At 44.5% G+C, this 26,999-nt stretch overlaps 1 protein-coding gene across 1 annotated transcript in view; it reads left to right on the forward strand.

The window, feature by feature from the left end:
* The window catches only part of LOC135441148 (hornerin), a 105,704-nt gene extending 79,091 nt beyond the window's left edge, over positions 1-26,613 (forward strand). The window contains exons 3-6 of the mRNA XM_064700637.1: positions 4,431-4,509; positions 12,023-12,747; positions 12,990-14,858; positions 26,473-26,613. Coding sequence (XP_064556707.1) covers positions 12,145-12,747; positions 12,990-14,807 — 2,421 coding nt within the window. The 5' untranslated portion in view covers positions 4,431-4,509; positions 12,023-12,144 and the 3' untranslated portion in view covers positions 14,808-14,858; positions 26,473-26,613. The remainder of the gene's footprint in view (positions 1-4,430; positions 4,510-12,022; positions 12,748-12,989; positions 14,859-26,472) is intronic.
* Positions 26,614-26,999: the final 386 nt, after the last annotated feature.

Here is a 26,999-nt window from a genome sequence, read left to right on the forward strand (position 1 = left end):
TTAATCAAAAGAATTGCGTCCGTAGATTAAATAGATACAAATGTTGATGTGCAAATGATGTTAGCCTCATGATATTTGGCTGGTTCGCGGTCTGAAATTACAGGTATTTTGCGTGGAGCTCACCTTGTTGTCAGCTTTCACGTTTTTTGCTGTAATTAATTAAAGTGGCCAAGGCGAAATTAGTGGAAAAGGACGACCCCATGCTTTTGACTCAAGTGAATCAAAGTTCAACCAGCTTGTCTGGTAATTTGATCAGCTACTTTGCTATTGTGTTTGTTGTTGCTGTCGTTGTTGTTGTCGTTGTTGCTGCCGCTGGTTGCTTTTGTTTTAAGGACATAACACATTTTTCCACATTGTCGAGCTTTGTCGCAGGGATAATAAGTTAGGTAGCCGAACGGTAAGGTCAGGTAAGATTGGGGCTTCACACAATTGGCTTTGGTATTGCCTTTGCCTTTGCCTTTGCCTTTGGCTTTGGCCTTTTGCATATGGGAATCGGAATCCCAGCAAATGTAAACGTGGCTCAAGTCGCACGAACACACACATGTGTGTGTGTGTGTGTGTGCAGCGAAATAAAATTAGCTCAATGAGCATTTGTGCAATCAAGTGATTTTAAACAACAAAAATTGGGGGGACTGTAATCGAAGTTGAGCAGCAGCAACCCTCGGAGCCTCGAAAGGGTTGTTCCCGGGCTGTGGCAAATAAATTTCACACATATTTGCGCACTCACATGCACAACACATGTGCGTGCGTGTGTGTGTGTGTGTGTGTGTGTGTGTGAAGTCAATAACTTTTGCTGCAAGGTCGTCATCGTCTTGGTTGATTGTACTGAAAGGAATAAAACGAGTGCCCCCAGCCCCGGTATTGATGGGTACTGCGAGCATATGAAAATGCCGTGTTATGTATGCTTAATTTTGTCGAGCGCCCATTTAGGGGGCGGTGCGGAGGTTGGAGTTATCTGCATGTAAACAGGCGCAGGACATTGCCGACATTGTCCTTGCACGTGACTCATGCGCCAGCTTTGTGCTCACGGTCCTTGTTTGAACAAAAGGGTTGGCCGCTTGCCTCAGCCGTGGGTCTTCACACACACACACACAGACACACACATACGGAGCATATTGGTTTCTTGTAGTTGTGGGACTTCAGAATTTGGTTGCCCGGACGATTATTGCAGCACAGATCATTGGACAACAATTGTAAATTGATTAGAGCGACAAACTTGGCCATTTGATTCGGTATCAAGTTCCAGACCTGAGCAAACAAAGTGTTCTTTTCGCTTCCCTCGTGAGTCATGCCTTGCTGAACTAGTTCCCTAACTGAGCGGTCGATTTTGTTGGTTCCTTGTCCATGCAAACAGTTGGTTACGTTTGTTACTTCAAATATTGTGTATACCTTATGTAACTAGTTCAATTTTGTGAACTAAAATTCAGTTAAACGTCAAATTTAACTTGAAAACTAGATCAAAAAAGTCGACTAGTTCTCTTGGAAAAAACTAAGCTAAACTAGACCAAATAAGTTGGCTATTTTAGTCCAAATCTGGAACTAGTTCTCTTATAGATAAACTTGGATATTCTTTTAGGCTTGACATTCTTATGAACCAGTTCAAATGGCAGCTGCAGAAGAGCTTTGCTTCCTCTTGAGTTCCTGAAGTAGCTTTAAAGTGACTTTAAATTTGTGTTAATTTTTGGACTTTTGCCTAGAACACACACACACGCACACACACTGGCCTACATGCTGTGATTTGCCATGCCCAATGCATAACTTCATAATCATGTTTATGATCGTTATTATGTTTATTATTATCGCGGGTTACTTTCATTGCGTCGTTGCCTTTGCTTTCTTTAGACATTTTTGTCAATTCGCTGTGAACTCGCATCATTTGCAAGCAACGCGACCTGAAGCTGAATTGTTAAGGACCAAGGGCTGGGAAAAAGGCGAAAAGGGGGAAAAAGGGGAAAATGTGGCAACAACGTTAGTCGCATTTGCTACAACACGATTCCCCTTAACTGCCATGGTTTTTCTTCTCTCTCACAGCGTCTGGTTGAGCACAGCCGAAAAGGTAACCCACACCACAGACTACACACGCACACACGCAAACACACACACACACACATATATATTCTTATTTATTTCTATTTTTATGTGTCACACACGCCAAAGGAGCCACGCATTTTATTTTGCTGCGCATTTTCACTCCTTTTTTTTTGCTGCCACCCAACTCTGGCTCCGGTTCCACAGTCTAGTTCACCTTCAACTTTTTCAGCTCGTCCTTTCAGCTCCTTTGGCATTTTGCGCGCGGCACGACATTCTCCCAATTGTGTTATAAATTCAAAAATGAATAACGCACGTTTGCCTGTGGTTTAAAATTCTATTTCATTTTATTGCCATTGCCTGTGCCTTGTCACCTCCTGCCCCTGCCGGGCTGGCGGGCTGGCGGGCTGGCGGGCAGTCGGGCAGGTGGATCTAGTTCAGGCTCTAGTATGGCATGCTGCTGGGGTTTTTTTTTTTTTTTTGGCTTGGCATTTGGCTTGGTTTCTTTTATGAAAGGCTTTCACTTTTTCAACAGTCAACTGTATTTTATTCCATCTTTTTGGCTAAAATGACACACTTTTAGTCTCTTGTTTTCTTTCGTTTTCCAACACTCGCTCAATTAAAACATTTTTGCTCTGACATTGTGCAACTTGGCTTTGCCCTCATCCAAAAAACAAAATGGAAAATGAAAAAAAAACCAAAAACTGAGACTGTGTGACTCGAACTCACGAGACCTCGACTCGGACTTTGTGGCAGCACTCCGTCCTCCTCCCCTTCCCTCCCCTCCTTCGCCCAGCGTTGCACTGCCAGCTGCCACATATGTATGTATGTACATACATATATCAAAAGGCAGAGCAGAGTTGACTTTTTTTTGTGTGGCAAGCTCTTTTTTTTTTTGTTTTTTTAAAGCTGCTTAAAGAGTTTCTACTGCCTGCCCTGTGTAGATCGGAACGTGCATTCTGCGGTCTGCTCTGACATTTTTTATGAGCTTTACTCGGCTTCTTATTTTGTGGATTTATTTTCGCCCCGAAAAAATTTATTAGTCCAACGCGGCTCAATGTCTCACTGGCTTATTATTTATACATTTTTCTCTCTCTCTCTCTCTCCTCGTCTTTTAAGTGGCCCGCAAAGATAGTGTGCAGTCGGTAAATGTGTCACTGGTGATATGACAGCAAACAGTTGGCGAACTAGTTCCAAAAGCTGCTCCAAAATGTTGGCAATTATTTACTGCTAAACGGCAGCACTGAAAAAGTGTTCCCCTATGTACTATTTTCTGGATTACATTTGTTTTTTACATGCGAAAGCTGTTTTGTGAAAGTGAAAGGCAGAAAGTCCTGTATGGGCATAAAGTGAGCCAACATGGTGAACTTGTTCCAAGGAACTACTGTCTTTTTAATTTACATAATATGCTTTTTAGTTTTGTTTAGTTTAAGGTATTGTTAACTCCTTGGAGTACGACTGAGATGTTGATGAAAGGATTTATTTCGAGAGATATGTCGAGATAAACATAGAAATATATGTAAATATAAATATGTGCTATTATCAAGATAGATCGTACGATAAGCAAGCACTGTGAATAAAATATTAAAAATAAATTTAAATACTATCTGAGTATAAATATAAATATGTATATAATATCGAGTTACTTCATGTGAGCTGTCTCACTGAGATCTCTATCCAATCTTTCTCTCTCTCTCTCTCTCTCTCTCAATATATATATATATATATATATAGATTTACTATGTCGATGCAAGCACTATCTCGATGCAATCACTGTTTTGTCTAATTTCGGACTATACCAATCTGAAAATGGCATAATTATGCGTAACTTATGTTTATGGTTATCCATGCCATTTAAATGGACATCAATTGTGTTGAAAGTGCACTCGCATTGCGATTGCGTTTGGGTTTGCGTTTGCAATGGCCAACTGTCAAGCACAACGATAACAATAACACAAATATCAATCACGATTTCCAGTTGGGGATTCAATTAGGCATTCAGATATCGAAAGCTAATTGAGATGAACTTTGACATGCATTCAATTAGGTATGGATTTCGGCAGTTGGTTCCAGGCAAGCCAAAAATTTGACTTTAAAATATCAAATCTAAGATACGTATGTGTGTGTGTGTGTGTGGCATTGGCAGGCACTGTATAGTTAGTATGTCATATTTATATAACTCAATTTCTTACGCTTGATGAAACATTTGCATTCAACATGCAAATTTTACTTTGATGAGTTTTTCCTTTTTTCTACTGCTGCCTGCTGCTGCTGCCTGCTGCTTATTATTCCCTTTCATAGTGTATGCCAAAAGTGTACGCATGCTAATTAAATTGTTTTCCCAATGTACTCACTCTCTCTTTCTTTCTCTTTTTCTCTCCCTCTCTCAACTATGATTACAGCATTTCCATATTTATAAACACCCAAGCCGGGCGCACTTTGAACTGAAAATTTGGAAACTCAGCTTTTCTCCACTTGCTGGTAAGTTATGGAATATGCTTTAAAAAAGAACTGTCCATATTTGGGCGATTATCTTATAGCTATGTGGGTGTCTGTGCTTGTGTGTGTGTGCTGTGTGTGTGTGTGTGTGTGTGTGTGTGTGTGTGTGTGCACTTTGTTTATTTTACCGTTTTATCAAAGAACATCACAACAACAACAACATCAGAAACTTATTGGAATTTAAAAATGTCAGCATTGACATGCGTTGAAAGCGTTGACAGTTTCCATATACCCGCTGCCCCTCATCACAGTCAGCAGCAACAACAACAGCAACAACATTTGGCTAAAGGGCCCTCTGTTTTTATATCAGTTTTATTGCGTTTTATGTCGCAGCAAAGTCAACCAAAAATCGGCTTAAAAATTCAAGAGCAACAATCCAAAAGATGCGTATCATGTGGCTTTTATGCGGCTGCCGCTAGCGTAAGGCATGCCCCGCATTCCCCACTAAACTCCACCTCATGCCACCGCTCTCCTCCACTAGCTCCCGCTCCCTCTCCCTTCTCTCCCTCTCTCTCTCTCTTTCGTTTCAGCTCAAGATTTTCATTTTCTATTTGATAAAGTGTCGCTGGACAAAAGTTGAGAAGCTGCAAGCGTTTTTCCTCGTAACGTTTGCCCATGCTCCCTTTCTGGCTCCCACTCGCTCCCTTTCTCTCTCCCGCTCTCGCTTAAGATACGCATCTCAGCAGCTTGTTGTGCGAGTGTGTGTGTGTGTGTGTGTGTGTGGCATTTTATTGTCATTGTGGCTTTTTGGGGCTCGGTGACTTTTTATTATTATATTTTTTTTTTTTTTTTGGATCTCTCTTTTGTTAGGCCCAAGTAAATCAGTCAGCGACGGCGGCCGCATCGGCCAAAGATACAGATACATTTACAGATACAGATGCAGATACAAATGTATTCGTAATTGCGTGCAGGCCGTGCAGCTGCCTCGACGACGTCGTTTTGTTTATGATTTGTCAAGATTTTAATCCCCGAAAATGTGTTTTAAATTGCAGCGCCTACGATAAGAATTGGGGCAGGGGCAGGGGCAGGGGCAAGGGCAGGGGCTGCGGTCGCGGCGGCGGGAGACGTGGGCTCTCGACAGAAGATGGAGTCAACGCAAAACGCATCACAAGCTGAGAAAAAAACGAAACTGAAAATAAAACCTGAAATGTTGGCCAAGTAAAAGAGTTGCTTGTTTAGAGCAGTGTGCGGGAGGGGCGGGGAAGGGAGGGGTGGGGCAACGGGGTAACGGGGCAGACATATGGCGTCCATAATTCGAAAGAAAGACGAACTGGCTGCGTGGGGAGTGCTAATAAATTCACCTTTTACCACAAAATATTGCCAACATTTGCAAAAGACAAACAGCTAAGCCCGGTACACACACACACACACACACACACACTCACACACACAGTCTTGTGTGTGGCTGTAATGTGTGGGCGGCATGGCAGCATAAATCTATCTCCTGTAACTGCACCCACTCCCCCGTTTCCGCAGCCCTCGCTGCCCTGCTCGCTGACTTCTGATTGAGCAAAAGCTCCGACAACGTCGTCTGCCCGTCCGTGCGTCGCCCCCTCCCCCCACACGCCTGCCCCCGCGTCTGTCTGTCCGTCCGTCTGGGTGTTGATTTTTGTCAACCTAATACAAAGCGCAAACAAAATTTGTGTTGGCATTTGGTTAGATTTGCCATTGCTTTGGTTTTTCCTCTCTTTTTCTTTTTTTCCTCCTTTTTGCTTGTTCAAGGGAAAGCTGTAGGAGGGACACGAGCAAAAAATTGTCTGCGTGTGCGTGTGCGTGTGTGTGTGTGGGTGTGTGGGTGTGTGGGTGCGGAGTATTAGACTTAATACCAGCTAAACAAGAAGAATAATATGAGAAAAACCAAAGTGTTGCAAAAGGATTGTTTTCTTCTATAAGAGGAGCATATTAGGCAAGTGCTTGTTCGGACTGTGAGCAAACGAAAAAGAGACGACACACGGTTATGCGAATCATATTATAGATAATATATATCTGAAGTAAACGTAAGAGAAAAAAAAAACAAGAAAATATTTATCTCAGAGAAGGAATACTCAATAAGTAAAATGGTTCTCCTCCGACTGGGAGATACCCCGAAGCTACTTCTATCTAAAACATAACGCGCTCTTTCTTAGGTTCAAATCAAATCTGATCTTTACGTGCCAAAGAAGCACCTTTTTTATCCTCTTTTCCCGCTTTCAATGGGTTCTGGCTATAATTGAGAAAAGGGCATTGATCACATCAATTGATTTTTGCATAAATACAACTGCAATTATATCAATAGATCAGCCACGTGGACTGCCAATGTGACCACACGTATTTTTAAATAACTTCTACAGTTATTAACCGAATTATTATGAAACTTGCCGCAGTGGATCTTCATGTGCTATAGAATAAAATGCATTACATTTTGTTAAATGTTAAGCTAAAGTTACAAAAAAAAAAACTATCAAAGTTTGCTTCGAACAGCCTTCATCTTATATAACCTCACATCTGTATACCGTATGCAGCGTACGGTATTTGCATTTAAAGTTATATTTATATTTTCCGACGTTTAGTATGGGAGCATTTATTTATTCAACTGAGCCATTCACTCATTCAATGTTGACGGTAGAACAAACTTGTGTGCTCGAAAATATAACGAAATTAAATATAAAACATTGCCCGAATTTCGCTTTCATTAATTAATTGTTTCGCTATTGCTGTTATTGTTGCCGTTGTTGCCGTTGTTGTTGTTGCTGCTGCTGCTGACTGTGGCACATTCCATGTATCAGCTGTTTCGCGTTGCCAAAACTTCCACTCGAGCGAGCCACTTGCAGCTAGAGTGGCCCCAACAAGTGCAGCAACAGCAACAGCTACCGCTTCACGCGATGTATGTTAATTAAAGTCATTATGTAGAGGATGCCTGCTGGGAGCTGGATGCAGGCGGCAGGCAGCAGGCGGCAGGCAGCAGGCAGCGGGCAGCTGCTAGGTGGCATGCCCCTAATGAAATGCCTCTGCCTGTGGCACCGCTGCGATCCTTGTCATGGCCTGCATTACGGCTGCAGCTTCAATTGGTCGGCCAAATTGGCCAATTTTCATATGCATGATGCGATAGGGATAGGGCTCAAGGCGAATGGGAAAGCTGTCATGAATGAATGAATGAATGAATGAGCAGCCTGTTTGAATGGGCGACTGCATGAATGAGTGCGTGAATGAATGACAGCCAGCGTCGCTTCGAGTTGACAACAATGAAATTTTCGGGCCATAGAAGCTTCATTGGGATAGTGGGGTATGGTGGGGGTGTGGTGGAGGTGCTGCGTGTGCCACGTGGCAGCAGAAGGCATTGTCTGACCTAACGAAACATGCCACATGCCACATGCCGCATGCCGCATGCCGCACAGCAACTGTGCAGCAGCGAATTGAAGCATGCGTTTGGGCTTTTGATTTTTGAGCGCGTTCGTCTTCTAATGATGTACAACATGCACAAAATGTGTTAATGAGCCGCACGCTCGCTGACAAGCAGCAGGGAGAGAGAGCGAGAGAGCGAGAGGTGAAGGGAGCGCAAGAATGAGCTGGCAGCAACTGTGCTTAGCTAATGAGTTCTCCCTTTGCCAAACCTGTTGCGCTTGTTACCACTTCTGTTCCTCGTTGGGTTAAGCTTTCCACATAGATCTCGACACACGGCAATTGCATCGGCAATTTGCAGCAATTTGCTTAGCTGCAGCTGCCGCCTGCCGCCTTCATGTATCCATACAAGATACAAGATACTAGCTACGAGTTGAAACACACATGCACACAGCTGCTGCTGCTGCAGCAGAAATACAAACAGAAAATGAAGAAAAATAACACAACTTCAAATCAAAGACATAGCCTTGGCTAAATTGCTTCGCCCAGACGCCCACACACACCCAACCCAACCACACGGCGGCGGGCAGTGGGTGGGCTGGTGAGCTGGTGAGCTGGTGAACTGGTGTCTGGCAATCAGGCCAAGTCTGAATAAAAAATGGGCACCAGAGCGAGTCCATGCACGTTCCCAGTCAAGTGAGTCGCTAGATAATCGATTCAAATCAATCGATAATTGGAATATCAAAATTATTATTGCTATTAAAATAACAATATGGGTAAAGCCAATTAAATATCTGCACAAACGCGTCGTTAGTAGTATTTTCTATCGAACCTTTTCTATGTTTATTTCGATCAACATTTGACAGAGATAACATATAGAGTATATATATTTTAAATTTCTCTCTTCTGCCATTTACACAACTCTAATATACGCATTTTTCAAGAGTTTTAATGGGTACGAGGCTTACAAATATGACTACGAGAATGAGAACAAATACAATTCAATTTTTAGTAATTAGGATATAATTAAATAAAAAACAGTATTATTAGCACATCTAGATGAATTATAATGAACTTGAATTTAAGAATTACATGATAGACTACAAGAATAAATTCCAATTCGCAGAATAAATTAACATTCACTGCGAAAAAACTTATATTTCAAATACCGCCCTACTATCCAATTCTCACGAATTATGCATTTATCAACATGGCACTACTATGCGATTCTCAGTAAAGCAAAAATAACGTAATCTTTAAAGATCGCCCTACTATGCGATTCTCATGGATTCAAGTGAACTTACAGACTTTAATGCGTTGTGTTGGCAATCTCGTTCTTGTGTGTGTGCACGTGTGTATATATGTGTGCATTCAATTCTCTTCCGCAATATGCAGCAGAAAGTGTATAAGTTTTTACATTTTTTAATTGCGCTTTGAAGACTTTTTCTGGTGGCAGCTGCCAAAGGACAATCATATTATATTGAGCAAAAGTTAAATAAATATTCCCTTTAAATAAATACTGCTTATTGGCTATGCGAGCTGGCACTTCAAATGTGTGTTGCAAGGCGCCAGGCAAAAATCAATTTTCCACAGGCATCTCAATTATCCATGCCACATACATGTATATAAATATATATATATATATATATACATATTAGGGCAATGTTTTTAGTATTTTAATTGAAAAAAATCATTTAACTGTGTAGTTGCAGCCATTTCCAGCGCGTTATATCACTTAGTTTGAACTCGTTTTTTTGCTGTTGCTGTTGCTATTTTTTTAATCTTCAACATGGCCAAACTCAATCAGCCAAATCAAAATGTTGCCTGCAAATAAACGCCAATTGTTGTTGCAGTTGCTGCCGCTGTTGTTGTGGCAGGCGCCCATAGACGACCACAAACAACTCGTTAAAATTTGCATGTGAAATGCAATCGCCTAAAACTGGAAAATAGGCAAAACAAAAAGACAAAAAAATTGATGTAAAAAAATCCAAAATATTGCTGAAAAAAGTCGAATAGATGTAGCAAATACGCGCGCACGCAGTCGGCCACACAAAACTTTGCGAGTGTTGCAACATCGCATGGAATGGGGCATGGGGCATGGGGATGAGCAGTGGGCGCGGCTGCTTTGGGGGTGGAGGCTCCAGTGAGCCAACGGGCTGGCCAGCTGCTGCTGCTGTTGCTGATGCTGCTGCTGCTGCTGCTGCTGTGTGGCTAGTGCAGTAATAAAAACATCTAAACAACATTTTTGGCCATGCCACACGGCTATCAATTTGATATATCAATCAGCGTGGGAGAAAAATGATTGCCAGTTGCTTGTTGTTGTTTGTAGTTCGTTATTGCCGAGCATTGAAATCGAAATGCCCAAAAAATAACACCAAAGAAGGGCTACTCACAGCATGCCGCCAATTAAATACACTATTTCATAGCCAGAACTGCCAAAGCCCAATTCCTAACCGATTGTTTCCAAGGAAACATTTTGATACACAGGTTCGAAAGTATGATTCAAGTAATTCCAGAGATTAGTTTAAGTGAGAGATAATTCCTATGATATACTTTTCCGATCCGGCAGGTTCCGACAGACTGAGAGACCAGACTGAGAGACCAGCTTGCATAGAAACTGACTTTATGCCAATCAAAAGAATATGTACACTTTGTGTATTTCGTAACCATCTGCATTTATGTGCTACACGTTTCATGCCTATGCTGTAATACCCACGGCTAGGGTATTAAAAGAAAAACAAATAATAATGAACAGAAAAAAAAAAAAATGAAACTAACAATAACAAGAAATCTGTGGCGAGTGCAACATTCAGTTGAGCTGCAAGAACTCAATAAAAAGAGAAGCAAATTGCAGCGAATTTCAATTGCCTGTGCGGCATTTGCAACTTGGCCTTGGGGCAAGTTCTGTGCGGCTGCCTCAAGGATTAGCTGCTGTGGCTGGGCGCTGGCTGGACGGATCGCTGGTTGCGCTGCCAGTGGCTCATAAAGGGGATCTGCGCCCAGTGCTCTGATTGATTTATGGCCACGCTCATAAAAGTGGGCGGCCAGCGGGTAAAGGGATTAACAGCGGGTGGGTGCGGACCAATGCGAAGATAGAACGGATCTCAGTTTCGGCTCTGCTATCAGTCACACACGCACGGAGAGAAGAATGAAATGAAGAGTGTGCGCTCTCTGGTCAGCGGAGCAACGACTGCCGGTTACCCTGTAAACTGCTCAACGAAAGAAAACCTCAAACAATGTGCAAAGAATACAAGTGAGGAAGCATGTATCTTAAAAGTTATATTTCTTTTATTAAAATCCTATCTAAATTGTGGCTTGCAAGTTTAAATTAGTTTAAATTATTCAACAAGTTCGATAGTCGATAGTTTTCAGCGTCAATGCTATCGATACTTTTAAATACTTCGAATTTAAATTTAAATATATTTTATATATTTGTCTTTAATTACCTTTACTAACAATGGCAAATTAGTTTATCGATAACAGAGTCATTGTTCTCGATAGACTTTAAATATATTTAAATATTTCTTATTTTTTTTCGAGTGATGTTAGGCTTCAGTTCTCTTTTTATTATTATAATTTATTAGAATAAAGTTGGAAACTGCTGCAGCTTTCATTTATAATCTTCATGGCAAGCTACAAATACACCTTAGCTGCTAGCATTCACAGGGTATAAAAAAACTTTGCCTTCGCTCGTCGCCTGTTAATAGCTTTAATGCTGTTTTATGGCATTCGTCGAGTGGCCAGCTATGGAACTGTGAGCTGGGAACTGGGAACTGCTAGCTGGGAACTGGGAAATGGCATGCCAACGCCAAATGTTTTACATGCGTGTTGTTGTTGTTGTTGTTGTTGCGGCGGCAACAATGTTTTGTTTGGCGGTCGCATAAATAAATTGGGATTGGAGTATTCGCTGGCTCAGTGCCGGCTGCTTCGGTGCCGGAGCAAAGCTCATAATTCCAGCTTTTATTTGTGGGATTTTGGCATGGCATGTCAGTCATGTGTCGGTCTGTTTCTGTTTCTGTTTCTGGTTCTGTTTTGGGCTCCGGCTGTGTGTGATACCCCATCCGTACCATCCGCCCGCCCGCATGCGCATTCGTAACGCTTTCAATTCCAACGCTGATTAATGGCTTAGTTTGCTCTCTCTCACTCTTAACTCCCCTTTTCCCCTTTCCCCTTTCAGATGATGCGCTTTGGCAGCGCTTGAGAAACGTCAACGTCATTAGGGAAGCCGACTGCGATTGCGATAGCGATAACGATAACGATACCACCGCGATACTAGCCAGAGCAGCCGACAGCAGCAAGATGTATCCAGGCAGCGCTAGCAGCACCACCACCGCCGCCGCCGCCGCCGCGTCCAAGTTCCAGAATCGCTGCGCATCGCCACAATTTGCCAGCTTTGCGCCACCACCGCCGGCAGATTATCCGCCGCCAACATTGCAGCAGCAGCCACATCAGCAACAGCAGCCACATCAGCAACAGTTGCAGGCACAGACCACTGCGGTGGCGGTGCACAGCGCACCCGGACATGGCTCCATGCGGCACATTCAGCGCAATCAGCTTACTATGAGTGGACACGGACTCGGACACGGACATGGCATGGGCCACGGCCATGGACACGGACACGGCCACGGCCTTGGCATGGGCATGGGCATGGGCATGTCCGGCATTGGACATGGCGCCGCCACGATGGGCCATCATCATGGACATCGCGGCGATCTAATCTTTCCGGACGACATGGACAGCATTGAGTTCTGCATGCCGGCACCGCCCTCGTCCTCCTCATCGTCCTCGCAGCAAAACGGGGAGCTAATGCTGCTCCAAGGCGGCCACGGCGAGCCCTTCACGGAGCGACGACGACGCGGCCACAGTCGCCGCAGCAACCACAAAATGGATGTGGAGCAGCAGGTAAGAAGCGAGCATTAAACAGAAAAGTTAGCTGAGAAGCAACAGAATTTAATACAATTAATTGCATTTAAATTCTATATATGAAAACTAAACTAAAATCAAAGAGAAGTGCTTCACAAAATAATTAGAGCTGATATATATAATATAAGACGTCCCATTAAAATGTTGGACATCGCCTAAAATTAATAATCTGAATCAATCTAAAAAGCTAATCTCATGTTCTCTTCTACTTGGATCTGCAGGTGAAATGGTCACGCAAGAACATCGCCGCCACAATGGAGCGCTTCGAGCCCACCGCCAACACTCAGTCCTCGTCGTCCACTTCGTCGTTGGACTATGGCTTCGCCGCGGGCGTTATGACGCCCAGCAGCAGCAGTGCCACGCCCTCGCACGGCGCTGGCTCAGCAGCTGGGCTGTCCTCGACGCCCTCGCTGCATGTGGCCTACAATGGAGCCGGCTCGGGAGGACTCGGTGCTGTTGGTGCTGTGGGAGCTGTGGGTGCTGTGGGTGCTGTGGGTGCTGGTGTGGGCATGGGCGCCGGTGGAGCAGCTGCAGCTGCTGCCGCCGCACCGTTCAATCATGTCTACTCCTACGCATACTATGAGCCCGGCGCGGCCAAATGCCATACGAATGTGCCCGCTCAGGGTCAGGGCAACGGGCATCATGGACCGTCGAAGAGCCCGCCGCGCAACTCGATACGCGCGCTGTTGGCCAAGAGCTTCCGCTCGAAGTCGTCGTCGCACAGCGGCCAGTCGACATCGTCCTCGCCCAGCGCCGAGGAGCGGGACAGGCACACGTACACCACACGCTACGGCACCACCGAGAATCTGTACGAGGAGGTGAGCGATCAGAAGATTCGCAAGGTGCTCTCCGACAACCGCATCGCCACGTCCAGTGCGGGCAACGTCAAGGAGGAGCTGCGTCGCGTCCAGCACAATCATTTCCGTGTGCTCGACGAGCTCAATCTGTCCCTGGAGGCGCTCATTATGCCGCCCACGCCACCGGACATCAGTCCCAGCCATGGCGGACCGGCCAGCGCCAGCTCCAATGATGTGCAGCACGACTCGCTGCCCGCCCCCAGCAACAGCTGCAGCAGTGGCAGCGGCAGCGGCAGCGGCAGTGGCAGTGGCAGTGGCAGTGGCAGTGGCAGCGGCAGTGCCAGTGCCAGTACCAGCGGTGCCGCCGGCAACATATCCTCCGCCCAAGCCAAGAACGTGCTGACCACAAGCCAGCGACCGCGTCGCGGTGGCTTGCTCGGAGGTGCCGCCGCCAGTGCTGCGTCCAACTCGAGCTCAGCCTCGCACGCCAGCCTCGAGAATCTGTCGAGCACCTTGAACAGCATGGAGCTGAAGGATCATGCCCATAGCAGCTGCATCAATCCGGAGTTCGATGAGGGTGACCTGGACAGCGGCTTCAGCGGCAGCGGCAGCAGCAGCGGTGCCAGCTACAATGAGAGCTTGCGCTATTATAAGACGGCCACGCCCACTAGCCATAGTCACAGCCACAGCCACAGTCATAGCCACAGTCATGGGCACTCCGCACACAATCCCAATCTGATGCCCCACAACAACAACAACAACAGCAACAGCAGCAGCAACAACAACAACAATAACCATATACACACCACCACATTGCCGCACAATCTGCGCAGCTGTCGCTCCTCGACAGCCTCCGGCACCTCGACATCCAAGAGCAGCATGGCCAGCTGTGGCGAGGATCAGGGCATTGCCGGCATGGGCATGCCAATGGCCATGGGCATGAGTGGCATGGGCATGGGCATGGCCGTGGGCATGAACTCTGGCATGGGCGTGGGCATTAACGCCGCCGCCATGGGCATGGCTGGCATGGGTGGCATGGGCGGCATGGGCGGCATGGGCATATCGGAGACGGCTGGCGGCAGCTCAATGTCGCCCTTCAATTATCCACGCCGCTGCTCGGCGGATCAGCAGCGTGCCTCCGGGCGTTCGATTGCCTCGGCAACTGGTTCCGCAACGGGCCCCTCCATCACAATGGCCACCGGCGCGAAACCCAAAAAGAACTTCTGGACCATGAAACCGTGATGCTACAAAAAGGCCCTGCGTCACATATGCAAGAAATGGAGCATTGTTATGGTGAGTACTGAGACTATTAATATTAGATATAAGTTCAATCTACTTTTTTGCAATGTTCCTAGCTGTGATAGTCCTGTAAACTGGGTTGGAACTAAGCCGGTTCAAACCTAGTACTTCACTTTTTTTTTTTATAATATTAACCAAACTTTTAAGCACAGACGAATCAAAAAGCGTAACGTAGAATATTATAGATAAAAGTCACCAAATGCAGAAAGTTGGCTCAAACCGTCAACTGAACCAGCGTTTTTTCTTTTTGTTTGTAGCCCTGATTCAAATAAAATGATTTTCAATTTGAGAAGATTTCAAATGACCCAGAAAGCTCTAGGAAATATTTGGTATTAGTTTACTTTACTATTCGTGAGGTCTGCAAAAGATATTCAAGAACTATTTGAAATGAAATGTAACATTTAAATTGGGCTATAAAGCCTGAGGAAACTCTAGGCACTTGCTTGCTGTACGCTTATCGAATTGTTTGTATTTCGTTTTCATCGACTTTGAATGGGATTTGGCTGGAGTCATTGAAATATATTATTAGAAAGTTCTATATATATCGCATAGAAGCAGATATCTTTACGTAAGAGCTCAGATATGCTTAATAAAAAGATGAATATCTCCAGCCTTTTAACGTATATCTGCTGTCAGCTTGTTAGCTAAATCTGATTGCTTGGCTTTTACTAAGTTGCAATGCTGCCATCTATTTTCACTTAGAGCGTCCTTTTATATTTTGCTTAAATGTTATCGTTATCGTAATCGTAATCGTTATTATTATTATTTTTTATGTGCCACATCTCGTTTTTTTTTAACGCGCCCTCACTCACCACCCCGCAGCTTGTTGTCTCTAACTGTTGCAGCATCAATTTCAACTTTTCAACTTTAATCATAATAAATATGCGGCCTGGCCCAGACTCGGGCTCAGGCTCAGGCCCAGGCCTGGGCTTCAGTTCAAATCAACGAGGCACTTCCGCTGCCGCTGCCGCTGCTTCTGCCGCAGTCAGCGTCGCTTTAGCCACTCTCGCATATTCCCAAGATAATAAATTTATTAACAGGCAGCGCGGCAGCTACTGAAGCATCATCATTATCTGCAGCGGGCGGCGGGCAGCGGGCAGCGTTCTCCGCCCTCTCTTCGCCGCACAACCCCGAAATGAATCAATTAAAACTGATTGAACTTCATAGATTTGTTTCATATTTTTTGTGTGTGTGTGTGATTTTTTTTTTAATTTCACTTGCAACTGAATCTGGGGTAATGCCGGATTCGGACTCGGATCCGGACCGCATCATCTGCCGCTGCTGCTGTGGGCTATGTGGGAACTTGTTTGCACAGCCCGAAGACACACACACACACACGCGGGCATAAACATATAAACATGCCCCCATTTTCTTGGTCTGCCGCAGGGATTATGAGTGTCATATGTGTGTGTGTGTGACCGGCCATTAAGGCGCCTGTTGAAATCGAAATCCCAATATCAGCATTTAAAGTCTTACGGCCTAAGATGCAATCCTCTGTGCTCCATACTCAATATGCTATTTTGCCGGCTATCGATTTTCCTCTCGCCCAATTTCTGGCTCGGAATTCCCAATTCAGCGAGCGCACCCCTTGTGAATAATGTGAATAATGCTGTTATTCATTGCATTTTGTTATAAATCTGTCAATTTGCACAATTGTGCGTGTGCTTTGTGCATTCGACAGGGTCGCTGCAGAAGCGAAGCGGACGTTTGCCGTAACCGGGACGCTGACGGGGACGGGGACAGGGACGGAGACGGAGACGGGGGCGGCTTTGTGGCATGAGGGTGAACCAGACACTCGACACTTGCGTGAGCAGCAGAAACGAACGAAGACTCACAGACTCGCAAGAGGCTGATATATTTTTCGGGCTGCATCCGCATTAGCATCCGCATCCGCAAGCCGCACGTTTTCGGGCACCATAAAAAATCTGTTGCAAAATGCGACTCTGTTGTTGCTGCTGCTGCCGTTGTTGTTGTGCGTGTGTTGATTTATAGTCGCAATTGGGCTGAGGCGCAACTAATTTGCCTCGAGTGCTAAGTAGCATGCGAAACAGGGAGACGACAGCCAAAAGCATGTGAGTGCAGCACCACATGTGTGTACGTGTGTGTTTGTGTGTGTGTGAGTGTGTGTGTGAGTGAGCGTGTGGGAGGATGGGTGGGTGCTTGTGAAGTGTAAGAAAATCTATTGGTAATAGTTAAGCGCGATAAAGATACATATTTTTACGCAACGCGTAATACCCATCGAGTCATACTCAAAAAATACTCATTTGTGTGGTTGTGTGTGTGTGTATGTGTGTGTGAAAAGAGGCCTGTTAAATGGCATAAACTGTATTGAGAATCAATTCAACTCACTTTGGATTAAATTGATATGCATTTAACGCGCAATACTTATCGAGTCATACTCATAAAGTACTTATTCGAATGAGTGTGTGGGTAAGCGAGAGTGGTTGGCTGTGAGCTTGTGAAATGGCTTAAAATGCAATGGGAATTCGGTTTTTTTTTAATTAAGCTTACTCTAGTGATATTTCCATTAACATATCGCAGTAAATACATTGATACTCATAAAGTACTCATTTGATTAACACTCAAGCGCTCAAGCATGTGTGCGTTAAATAATGTAGACTTTATTGCAATAGAGTTCGGTATAGCTTACATAAATTAAAATGCATATTACTTGCAACACCTATCGAGCCTTACTCATAAAATACTCATTTTGCAACACTTTTGGTTGGCTTGCAATCTGTCAATTGTTATGCGCATTCACTTGCATTCGCTGCATTCGTGTGCTGTTAATTGAATATTCAATATCCAACACAACTACGCTCTCATACATTATTCACTTGGTTTGAGTCCATGCGAGCATCGAAAATGCGCACAGAATGATCTTTCATATTCAAGTGCATTCATTTTGCAACAAAATGTGAATGATTCTCATTCACATGCCACAGGCCGCAGGAGCACGGACACAGGATGCGCACATGTGTGTACTTCATTCCCTTCCTCACTCGCGCATTTTTTTTTATGTCTAATCCAGCTTAACTTGATCTGAAAACGATTTGTGTACATTTTGACAGCAGTTGTCGAATGTTTCACTCAATCTCAATCTTTCTCCCTCTCTCTCTCTCTCTCTCTCTCTTCGGCTGACTTTCTTTTTTTAACTTTTGTGCCGTACGGCAACCCTGACGACCCACAAGCCGCGCGGCTCACTTGAAAATCGCTTAAATGTTGCCAAATCGCTCGTAACCAGCAACAAGAACAGCAACAACAAAAACAACAACAACAACAACAATGAAAGAGGCTAATAAAGCAAAACAGCAATTGGGGGCGAAGGCAGTGAGAAAGAGAGAAAGCGAAGAGGAGCAGCCAAAAAGGCAACTCAAATGAAATCAGAGCCACATCAAATGCCAAACGTCTGTTCGCAAATATGAAAATGGATTTCAAATGGATTTGAATGGACTTGGAGCAGCGCTCCTCCAGCCGCAGACCCAAGACCCAGGCCCAGAATGAGTCGGAGCCGGACACTGGCGGACATTTGCGGCATTTAAGGGGCCACATATGCAGCAAATCGGACGTAAACATTCACTTAGCCATAATAAAAGAAATGAGAAAGAAAATGAACGGCAAAGCATTTCGATTGCAGCGGGAATAAAATGGCAACACCAAGAACAACAACAAAAGCACTTGTTTAAATTTGTCAGTTGTAGTTTTGTAGTTTTCAAATATTCCTTTTTGAATCAGGGGTACTCTGATTTTCTCACACAATCTGACAAATTGTGAGCTTCTCCTAATGTGAACCAAATAGAAACCTGAGCTAAATATCATTAGATGAACAGAGAACAGTCGAAACTGAACTGAGTCATATTCAAAGAAGAACATATTTAGTTTTATAAAAATATAAATTATATATTTATATACATATATAATATATAATTATAATTAAGTGAATGCTGAAAAACTAAACTAACGAGTTTTGGGTTTGGTTTGGGCTTCGGATCATGACAGTGTTATGTTATATTAAAGCAATCAAATTGACGCATATATTATGTGAGGGTATTGAATATTCGCCAATCTAAAGTTAGACGTTTGTGCAGGTCCGTTTTTCTATTGCTGTTTTGTTTGCCAAATTCGACGCACAAGTTCCCAGTTTCGATAAGCAGCTCGAGGCATGCAGCGATTGTTGGAAATGTTCGAAGCTGGAGCTGGCGACTCTAGAGTCTTGTCTGGCTGGCGAGATTTAGCCATGCTGATTAAAATTGAATGATGGCCAGAAGGACAGCGACAGCGACAGCGAGTGACATAGAAATTGCTATGGCTAAAGTGAGCGCAGATCCACAAAAACTGGCACTGGCCAAGAGCGGGGTGGTACGAGGGCGAGGGGGGGGGGGGGGGGCGAGGGAGGCATGCGATTGGTATTGGGCTTGGTTTAGTTTGGTTTGGGCAATGGCCGTCATGCCCTTCAACAATTACACACAAGCACACACACACACACACGCCCAAAGTAACGAAAAAAGAAACCTTAACCCACTGATGGCGCCCCAAACGAAGCCGGAGACATAACATAATAAATTTGCAGACAAGGCAGCGCTTCGCTATCGGCACAGTGGTTCCAGGGTCAGCAAACAATTGGCAGCATGTGTGAGATTTTACTAAGTATATCATTTTTGTATACTTACAAATAGCCACAGCTTGATGGGAGGATATTGTTCATGATAATATATAATTATATAATATACAAATATTTGTGCTTGCATTTTTGCATGGCCTGGCACCAGTGTGCACTGGCAGGGCGCCAAGAGCCCAGACGGAATGGGAACTCGCTGGAGCAAGGACACGTTGCTGGGCCGTGAAGAAAGGGGGCTGGGGTGAAAGCGGACAATGGCAAGCGTAGCGCAATAACACGAGGGTGGCTCAACGGTGGCTCAGCGCTTGGTGGTTGCTGCTGCTGCTGCTGTTGCTGTTGGCGTGACATTGTCAGCCTTGGACTGGAACTGCGCCTGTTCTGAGGGTTGTCTGCAAATCACCCACCATTTGCTGAAGTTGCCGTTGTTTTTGTTGTTGTGGTTTTCGAAACTGCGTCGTCTGCGGGCGCAAGAAAAACTGTAGTAAATAATTCTTTAAAGATTTAGAGACACTTGGAGAACAGATGCGTTGCCAGCAATTGCAAATTTTTATGAGATATACCCCGAGACAGAGACAGCGGCAGAGTAGACCTGCTGCCGGCGGCACGAGGGGCTGGCTGCCGGCGGCGAGTCAGCGCGTGCTTGGCGCTGCTTTTTAGCTATTTTTGTCAGCAAGCGTCGCCATAAGCGGGCCACATATCAAGATTAATTTTTTCCAAGATAATAAATTCAATGCAGATTAAATGGCAGACCATTAAATTATCAGCAGCAAACTCGACTGTGAGATTCCCGCCAAAGGGGAGCGGGACTGAGTGTTAGTGTGTGCGTGTGTGCGTGCGTGTGTGTGTGTGTGTGTGTGTGTGTGATCGCTAGCGTATTTTGATAGTGCACTGTAATTATGCTTAAGCTTAAGCGAGATATTCGTAAGTGAATCGAACATTGAAATCAGTTAAGATGCTCATAAATAAAATGAGCCAAAGCAAACTCAAGTTAAGATGTTGAGCTACAAGAGCAGCTTTTAATATCTATGGAGAATAAAAAGAGAAAGTAGTATTGCATATAGCATACTTTTCGGAATCGTCGAAAGGTGCTGGGATTCACTCGACTCGAAAGTGGGCGAAAGTGGAGCCGTGAACATGGCTGAAAAGTCTCTGTTTTAAACGCCTGCTACGTTTTTTGCTCCTCGGCAACTAGTTTCAATACAAGGCACAAAGGCAGATCTTGTCTAGCTCTTTTGCAGCAGTTCGCAATGAACTAGTTCCTGGGAAACCAAATTCTAGCGCTTGGTGAACAGCATCTTGGTTGGCTTCGCAGCCAGGCTGGCTTTTCACCATAGCAACTGCTGCCTGGCGGCCATAAAGGCATGAAAAGCGGAACCGCGAACCGAACCAAATGGCGAATAGTTGAGGCACAACAAACAAAACGAGCCCGGCGCAGCGCAGCACAGACACATCAATTACGGCTCGTTTGGCTGTGGCAGAGGCAAGTTCACAATTTTTGGGGCAGCTGCAATCGAACGTCGTTTTTGCAATGTGTGTGCGTGTGTGCGAGTGTGTGTGTGTGTGTCGTTTGTCGCGCTTTTAGAAAAAGTAACAAAGCAACAAGAAAAAAAGAAGAAGTAAAAGCCAGCGTTAAATGCAAACGACAGCAACAACAAGCAAAAGTTAAAAACAAAAGCGACAAACTCTGCCTCCAACCACGCCCCGACGAGTGCCACAGCAGGCCCTTGGTCGCCCCGCTCAGCTTGCTGCAGCCCCCCTCCCACAGGCCCTTTGCTATCGGGCCCATCAATCAGGCCGCGGCAAAGCATCTCAAAGTCACTTTTTTGGCAAACAAACAAAACGATTGACGAGATATCGAGGCAGCAGCACAAACAGAGCAGCACACCACAGACAGTGTCACAGTTAGTGGCACATTCAGTGAGAGAGAGAGAGAGAGACAGAGAGAGAGAGAGAGAGAGAGCAGGAGAGCAGTTACCGTTGGAGCCGCAGCCAGCTACGCTTAATCAACGTTTGATGGAAAAATGTCAAATGACCGGCTGATTGGAAAGCCGCGCGCAAAACGCGCCCAAATCGCGTGCGCTTTTAATGAGATGAGATTTGCAGCATTGACAAACGTTGTGGCAAAGGTGGTTAAGGGTAGCAGCGGAATGGTGTGAGTCAATGGGGAGGGGCGGGGAGGAGCTCTATGCAGCGATAGAGCTGGTCAATCTGAGCCGCACAATCAGTTTCCGGTTCCGCTGCAGCCGCATACTGGCGGCCATTTTGTTGCTGTCGGGCTAATAAAACAGCGTGTGCAACAAATTTTTTTTTTGCATTTTTTTTTTTATTTTATCCATTTATTTTTTGGGTGTTGGGGTTGAAAAAGTCGGACTTTAGTTTGGCAATGTAACGCGATGCGACGCTTGGTTCATTAACTGTACAAGTAGCGCAGCCGCAGGGACAACAACAAGCAAATAAACGCGACTCTGCAGTCGCAAATAAACGACTAGAAAATATCCTGTAAAATATATTACAAATTTTGAATTCTTTTGAAGTATTTTTTAGCTATTTACTTAAGTTTATTTCAAATCAAAACTTTGTTTTAAATTAATATATGATGTGTTTGTAAGTTTAGTTGTAAAAATGTTTTTTTTTTTTCATTTATTGAACTATTTCTTATTTTGTTGTGCCTTTAGCTGAATATGCCCAATCAGAACAACTGCCTGTGGACAGAGTTGGCACTTAGTTTGATGTTGTTTTGCTCATTGCTGTTGTTGTTGTTGTTGTTGTTGTTGTTGTTGTTGGCGCTTCACACCTATGTTTGTGCAACGGCTTTTGTTTGGGCTGCCTTTCGTTTCGTTTCGGTGTGGAATATAAACAACAGCCGCGACGCAGGCAAACAACCAACAATATGTGTATAAGTGTGTGTGTGTGTGTGTGTGTTGGTGTTTGCCTGGGCTGGGCACTCTGAGCGCACTCCATGCAGACAACTGTATCCCAACAACCAACGCCCCACAAGAGTCGTCCCACAGTGCAAACAGAGAACGCCGGGGAGTTGGAGCCCCGCTTGGCCACTCGTGGCGCCAATTTATGACCTGTCAGAAATTTTTCACTGGTCGAAAATCGCCAATGCCTTGAAAAACACTTTAAGTGCACGCCAGCTGCCCCACCCCGCCCTCTCAGCGAACTGCGCGCAATGAATTTTGTCAAAACATCAGCGCTGCTTGCACGCCCAAAAAAGTAGGCAACCGTTTTTTTTTATTTTATACAAATTCTGATAATCAAAGTGTTAAACATAATTACAGTAGTACACAGTTTCTTTTAAGTATATAGTTATTCTTAATACTTCTTTAAGTCTTAATATGCCATCTTTATCTCTATTTGATATTACAAATAATGTCCAATTAAATAATAAATATAGTCTAGCCTTAAATGGGGTCGGGCGCTTGAACTTAGGCTTTCGGTTGGTATACACAGATCTGGAATATTTCCGATAATATTTGATGTTATATCCTTTTGTATTTGCACACATTCCATTGCTATATTAAGGCCCTTCTCGGCTAGAAACCTTTTGATTATTTTTATAATTTTCTGCTTTATTTAACAAGAGTTTACAGATGTGCCTATGTCAATAGAAATGGTTTATTACTATATTCTTTATTAATATTTTTATTGTTGCCAATAAGCTATTAAGGCTTGACTCATGAAGAGAAAAGTTATCTATGTTTGCATATTAATTGTATCACTCTTCACACATTCTTTATACAATATCAAAAATGTTTACCCAACCTTTAGTCGATATTTTCTGCACCATATGATATACAAAGCGAGAGAGAGGGAGAGAGAGAGAGATTGAGCTTCATAATTTCTATGGCCCTCCGACTAAGTGAGCTCAACAGATTCTTGGAAACTCTGCTTCAGCTGCTGCTGTTGCTGTCGTCTTATCCTTGCTGCTGCCATGGCACTGGATGTCCCTTTGTTATTGGACAATTGGGCAACCCACTCTGCGGGTCTGGCCCTGAGCACACGCTGCCTTTTGGACAGTTGCCTCATGCGCGGATGAGCTGGTTAAAGGTTCAATGACGCTTTTTGACGGCTTTTGACTTTTAGCTTGTTGTCGTTGTTGTGGCTGTTGTCACTTTTATATTAATATTGTAGCTCTTGATATTTCTATGTGCTCTGTGTGTACATATGCATGTGCATGTGTGTTAGTGTGTGTATGTGTGTGTGTGTGTGTGTGTGTTCAACCGTCTGCGCTGTCTGGCCAGCCGACGAGCCGCATAATTTCCAACGAACAACTGGCGGAGCAGTCAGCAGCCCGCTTCTTCTTCTTCTTTTTTTTTGGGGGGTGGCGTCCAGTTGGCAGCTGTGTCCAAACGGGGCGCTGCGCCTTGTTCGTTCATGCAGTCATTCAGTCAGTCAGTCAGTCAGTCAGTCAGTCAGTCAGTCAATCATGCAGCCATTCAATTTATCGTTGACTTAACTTTTTGATGGTTACAAAATGAAATTTATGAAACACCCCCTGACCAAAATTGAAACGAAAGCCGAACCTGTGCAAACAAAAAACATTTGACTGTATAATGTTTGGCTGCTCGACTAGCAGATGCCCTGTAAATGCACCCATTGATATTCTCTGTTGTTGTGTGATGTTATGTTATGTTATGTTAATTCTTCTCGTCTCTCTAAATTCTCTGAGTGTACATATCTATTATGTGCCCTTAATCCTGACTTTCCTGTTCTTTCTTGCTCTTGAATGTCTTAAATTTGTAAATGCATTATTATTTTCTCCCAGTATTCCTTTTCTCTCAGTGCATATACAAATCTACTTTATGCTACTTGTTTTATATAAATTACTTTAACTCAGTCACAAGCCCGCCTTAGGCCGCTCTTCGGCTACAGGGTATTATTGAAGTCTTACCTTTTAATTTTGGGGCATGCCTGTTTCATTGCCATTCATACGCTTACACACACATCCATCAGCTGCTGCTGCAGGAGCTCTACACGAACACCCACTCCGGAGCTTGGCCTCCGTCTCTGTCCCCGTCTCTGTCCCCGGCTCCGTCCCCGCCTCTGCCGCTGCCGCCGACCTGTGGCTGCCATTGCTGGCCCAGGCTCTCTGTCAGAGTGTTATCTTTGCGGTCGCATCTATAATGGGTTTTGTCACGTCGCAGACGCGTCTGCCATCCGATTTGCCTCCCTCCCCTCTCTCTCTCTCACTCTCACTTTGCCCGACTGCCACCTGCCCGCCCCTCCGCGCGGCTCTGTCCACTCTCGTGCGGCTGTGTGCTGAGGCATGAAAAACGCACGTCGACATCAATAAACTTAAAACAAAAAACATTCTACAAGGCGCTGGCATTGGCCGGGTGGGGCGGGGCAGGTCACCTGTGCGTGCGCGTGTGTGTGCGAGTGTGTGTTGTTATTGTTGTTGTTTTTGTAGAACATTTGCGTGTTGCTTAAACCGCTTTTGGTAGTGTACAGCTCCTCTATCCGCTTAATAATTTTGGCGCCAAATGTCAAGCGCCGCCCCTCAACAGCAGCAGCAGCATCAAGGGTGTGTGTGTGTGTGTGAGCGTGTGTGCGAGCTGTGGCAAGTGTATCAAATTGGCAGCCCGTTATCCAGTTGACTTTTCACAAATTTTCCAACATAATTGTTAAAGCTCGCAATGCGGTCAAGTGTGTGCGGATGCCGAGACAAGGATGAAAGGCAACCAGATATCCGAAAAGCGGGTTGGCAGGGGGCGAAAGGTTAGGGTAACGGCTAGTTGCTGGTGTCCTTAACGTCGGCTGGGCCAGACACCCAATAAAATTATATTGTACATGCATGCAACAATAAATAAATTAGAACAAGGTGCCACAGCGGCAGCTGCACGAGAGACAGCGAGTGAAATAGAGAGAGAGAGAGAGGGAGAGAGAGAGAGGAACATGAACTGAAATGGGGCAAACATTTTATTTTGCCTTTTAATAATAAACTGAAGCATAGCAAAGGGCGATGTGTGCCTGTTCATGTGTTTGTGTGTGATGTGTGTGTTTTTGAATGGGGGCGTGGCTGCGCCAACTGCGTTGTCTGCGTTGGCAGTCAGATGCAATTTATTGATAATGTGTATGCGGCTTCAGGGCTTCAGCAGCAGCAACAGCAGCAACAGCGTCGACGGCGGCGGCGGCGGCTACCTTAAAGCACTTGAGAACGTTATTTACTCACACACACACACGCATAGGCAGCGGGCAGTGCGCCAGCAGCAGCAACAACAAATGCAGCAAAACCTTTTGGCAATTTGTTGCGACAATTTTGGCAACATTTTGCTGACCATCGAAAGGAAAGTTGTAGACGCCAGATGGAGCGAGGCAGAGCGACAGATAAGCAAACGGCGGAAAAGAGAGAGAGAGAGAAAGAGAAATTAAGACAGAGAAAAAGAAAGAGAGACAGATGGGTAGAGGCAGGCATGAAGAGAGGCTGAAGAGGGACTAAAAAATCGCGAGCGAATCGTATTATATCAAATACTTCTTTTGTATTCTGAATAATAATAAAAATATATTGATATTATTTCTGAGAATTTTAAGAATTTCGAAAATGTATAATGGAAATTTATTGAAATCTATTTTATAACTGAGCTGCTAATATCTTGATTTTAATCGGGCAAATATATATATGCATTTCTTGCAAGAGTTATCTATTTATCTATACATATGTACATATATTATATATCTATCTGCTAACTATCTTCAAAGGTAACAAATGCCTTTGTCCAAGTCGAACTATATAAAAAATGCACAAACAATTTAGAAATATTATCTTGATAATATTTGTATTTATTCATTTTCAATATAAGTATTACAAAGTTCATTCATGATACACTGTATATGTATGTAGCTAAGCGTCAATTAAATCTGCATAGTTGACTTCTGTTCAGTGCTTACATTTATATTTGTTGCAGTCATCCTTTTAGCACATTGCACACATGCCATACAAATTGTTTAAATAACTGCATCGTGTTTTTCTGGTTCTTTTTAAAGGAATACAATACAAAGACTGCCTCATGCCACGCCATCCACTACTACCAACCACATTCGCATACGCATTTGCATGCGCATCAGCGCTACCAACAGCCGCAGAAGCACAACAGCAACAACATTTACAGCAACTACAACAACTGCAACAGCACCAGCAACAGCTACAACAGCAGCAACAACAGCAGCAACAACAGCAGCAGCAGCATTTGCGGCGGCAGCAGCAGCAACATTTCTAGCCACAAACAGCAGAAGCAGAAGCAGCAGAAGCAGAAGCAAAAGCAACGATACGGTCACACTGGCCGCAGCCGTCATTACAAATACGATGCCGTCGAGGAGTGCTGCCGTCCGATCTTTCACGAGCAATACGGCTCCTTTGCGGACATGTTGTGAGTGGGAATCAAGAATTGGGTGACATCAAAGCGAAACGCAAGGTACCTACAACAGACTAACTACAAAGTGTTATACTATAAAAAGGAAACGGAAGTGAACTCGGACTCGGACTCGGAGTCGGAGCCAGAGACGGAGACGGA

Source organism: Drosophila montana, unplaced genomic scaffold, assembly GCF_035044405.1.
Source record: "Drosophila montana isolate Dmon_TW-CO22-7 unplaced genomic scaffold, ASM3504440v1 contig_1853_1, whole genome shotgun sequence".
Lineage (NCBI taxonomy): Eukaryota > Metazoa > Arthropoda > Insecta > Diptera > Drosophilidae > Drosophila > Drosophila montana.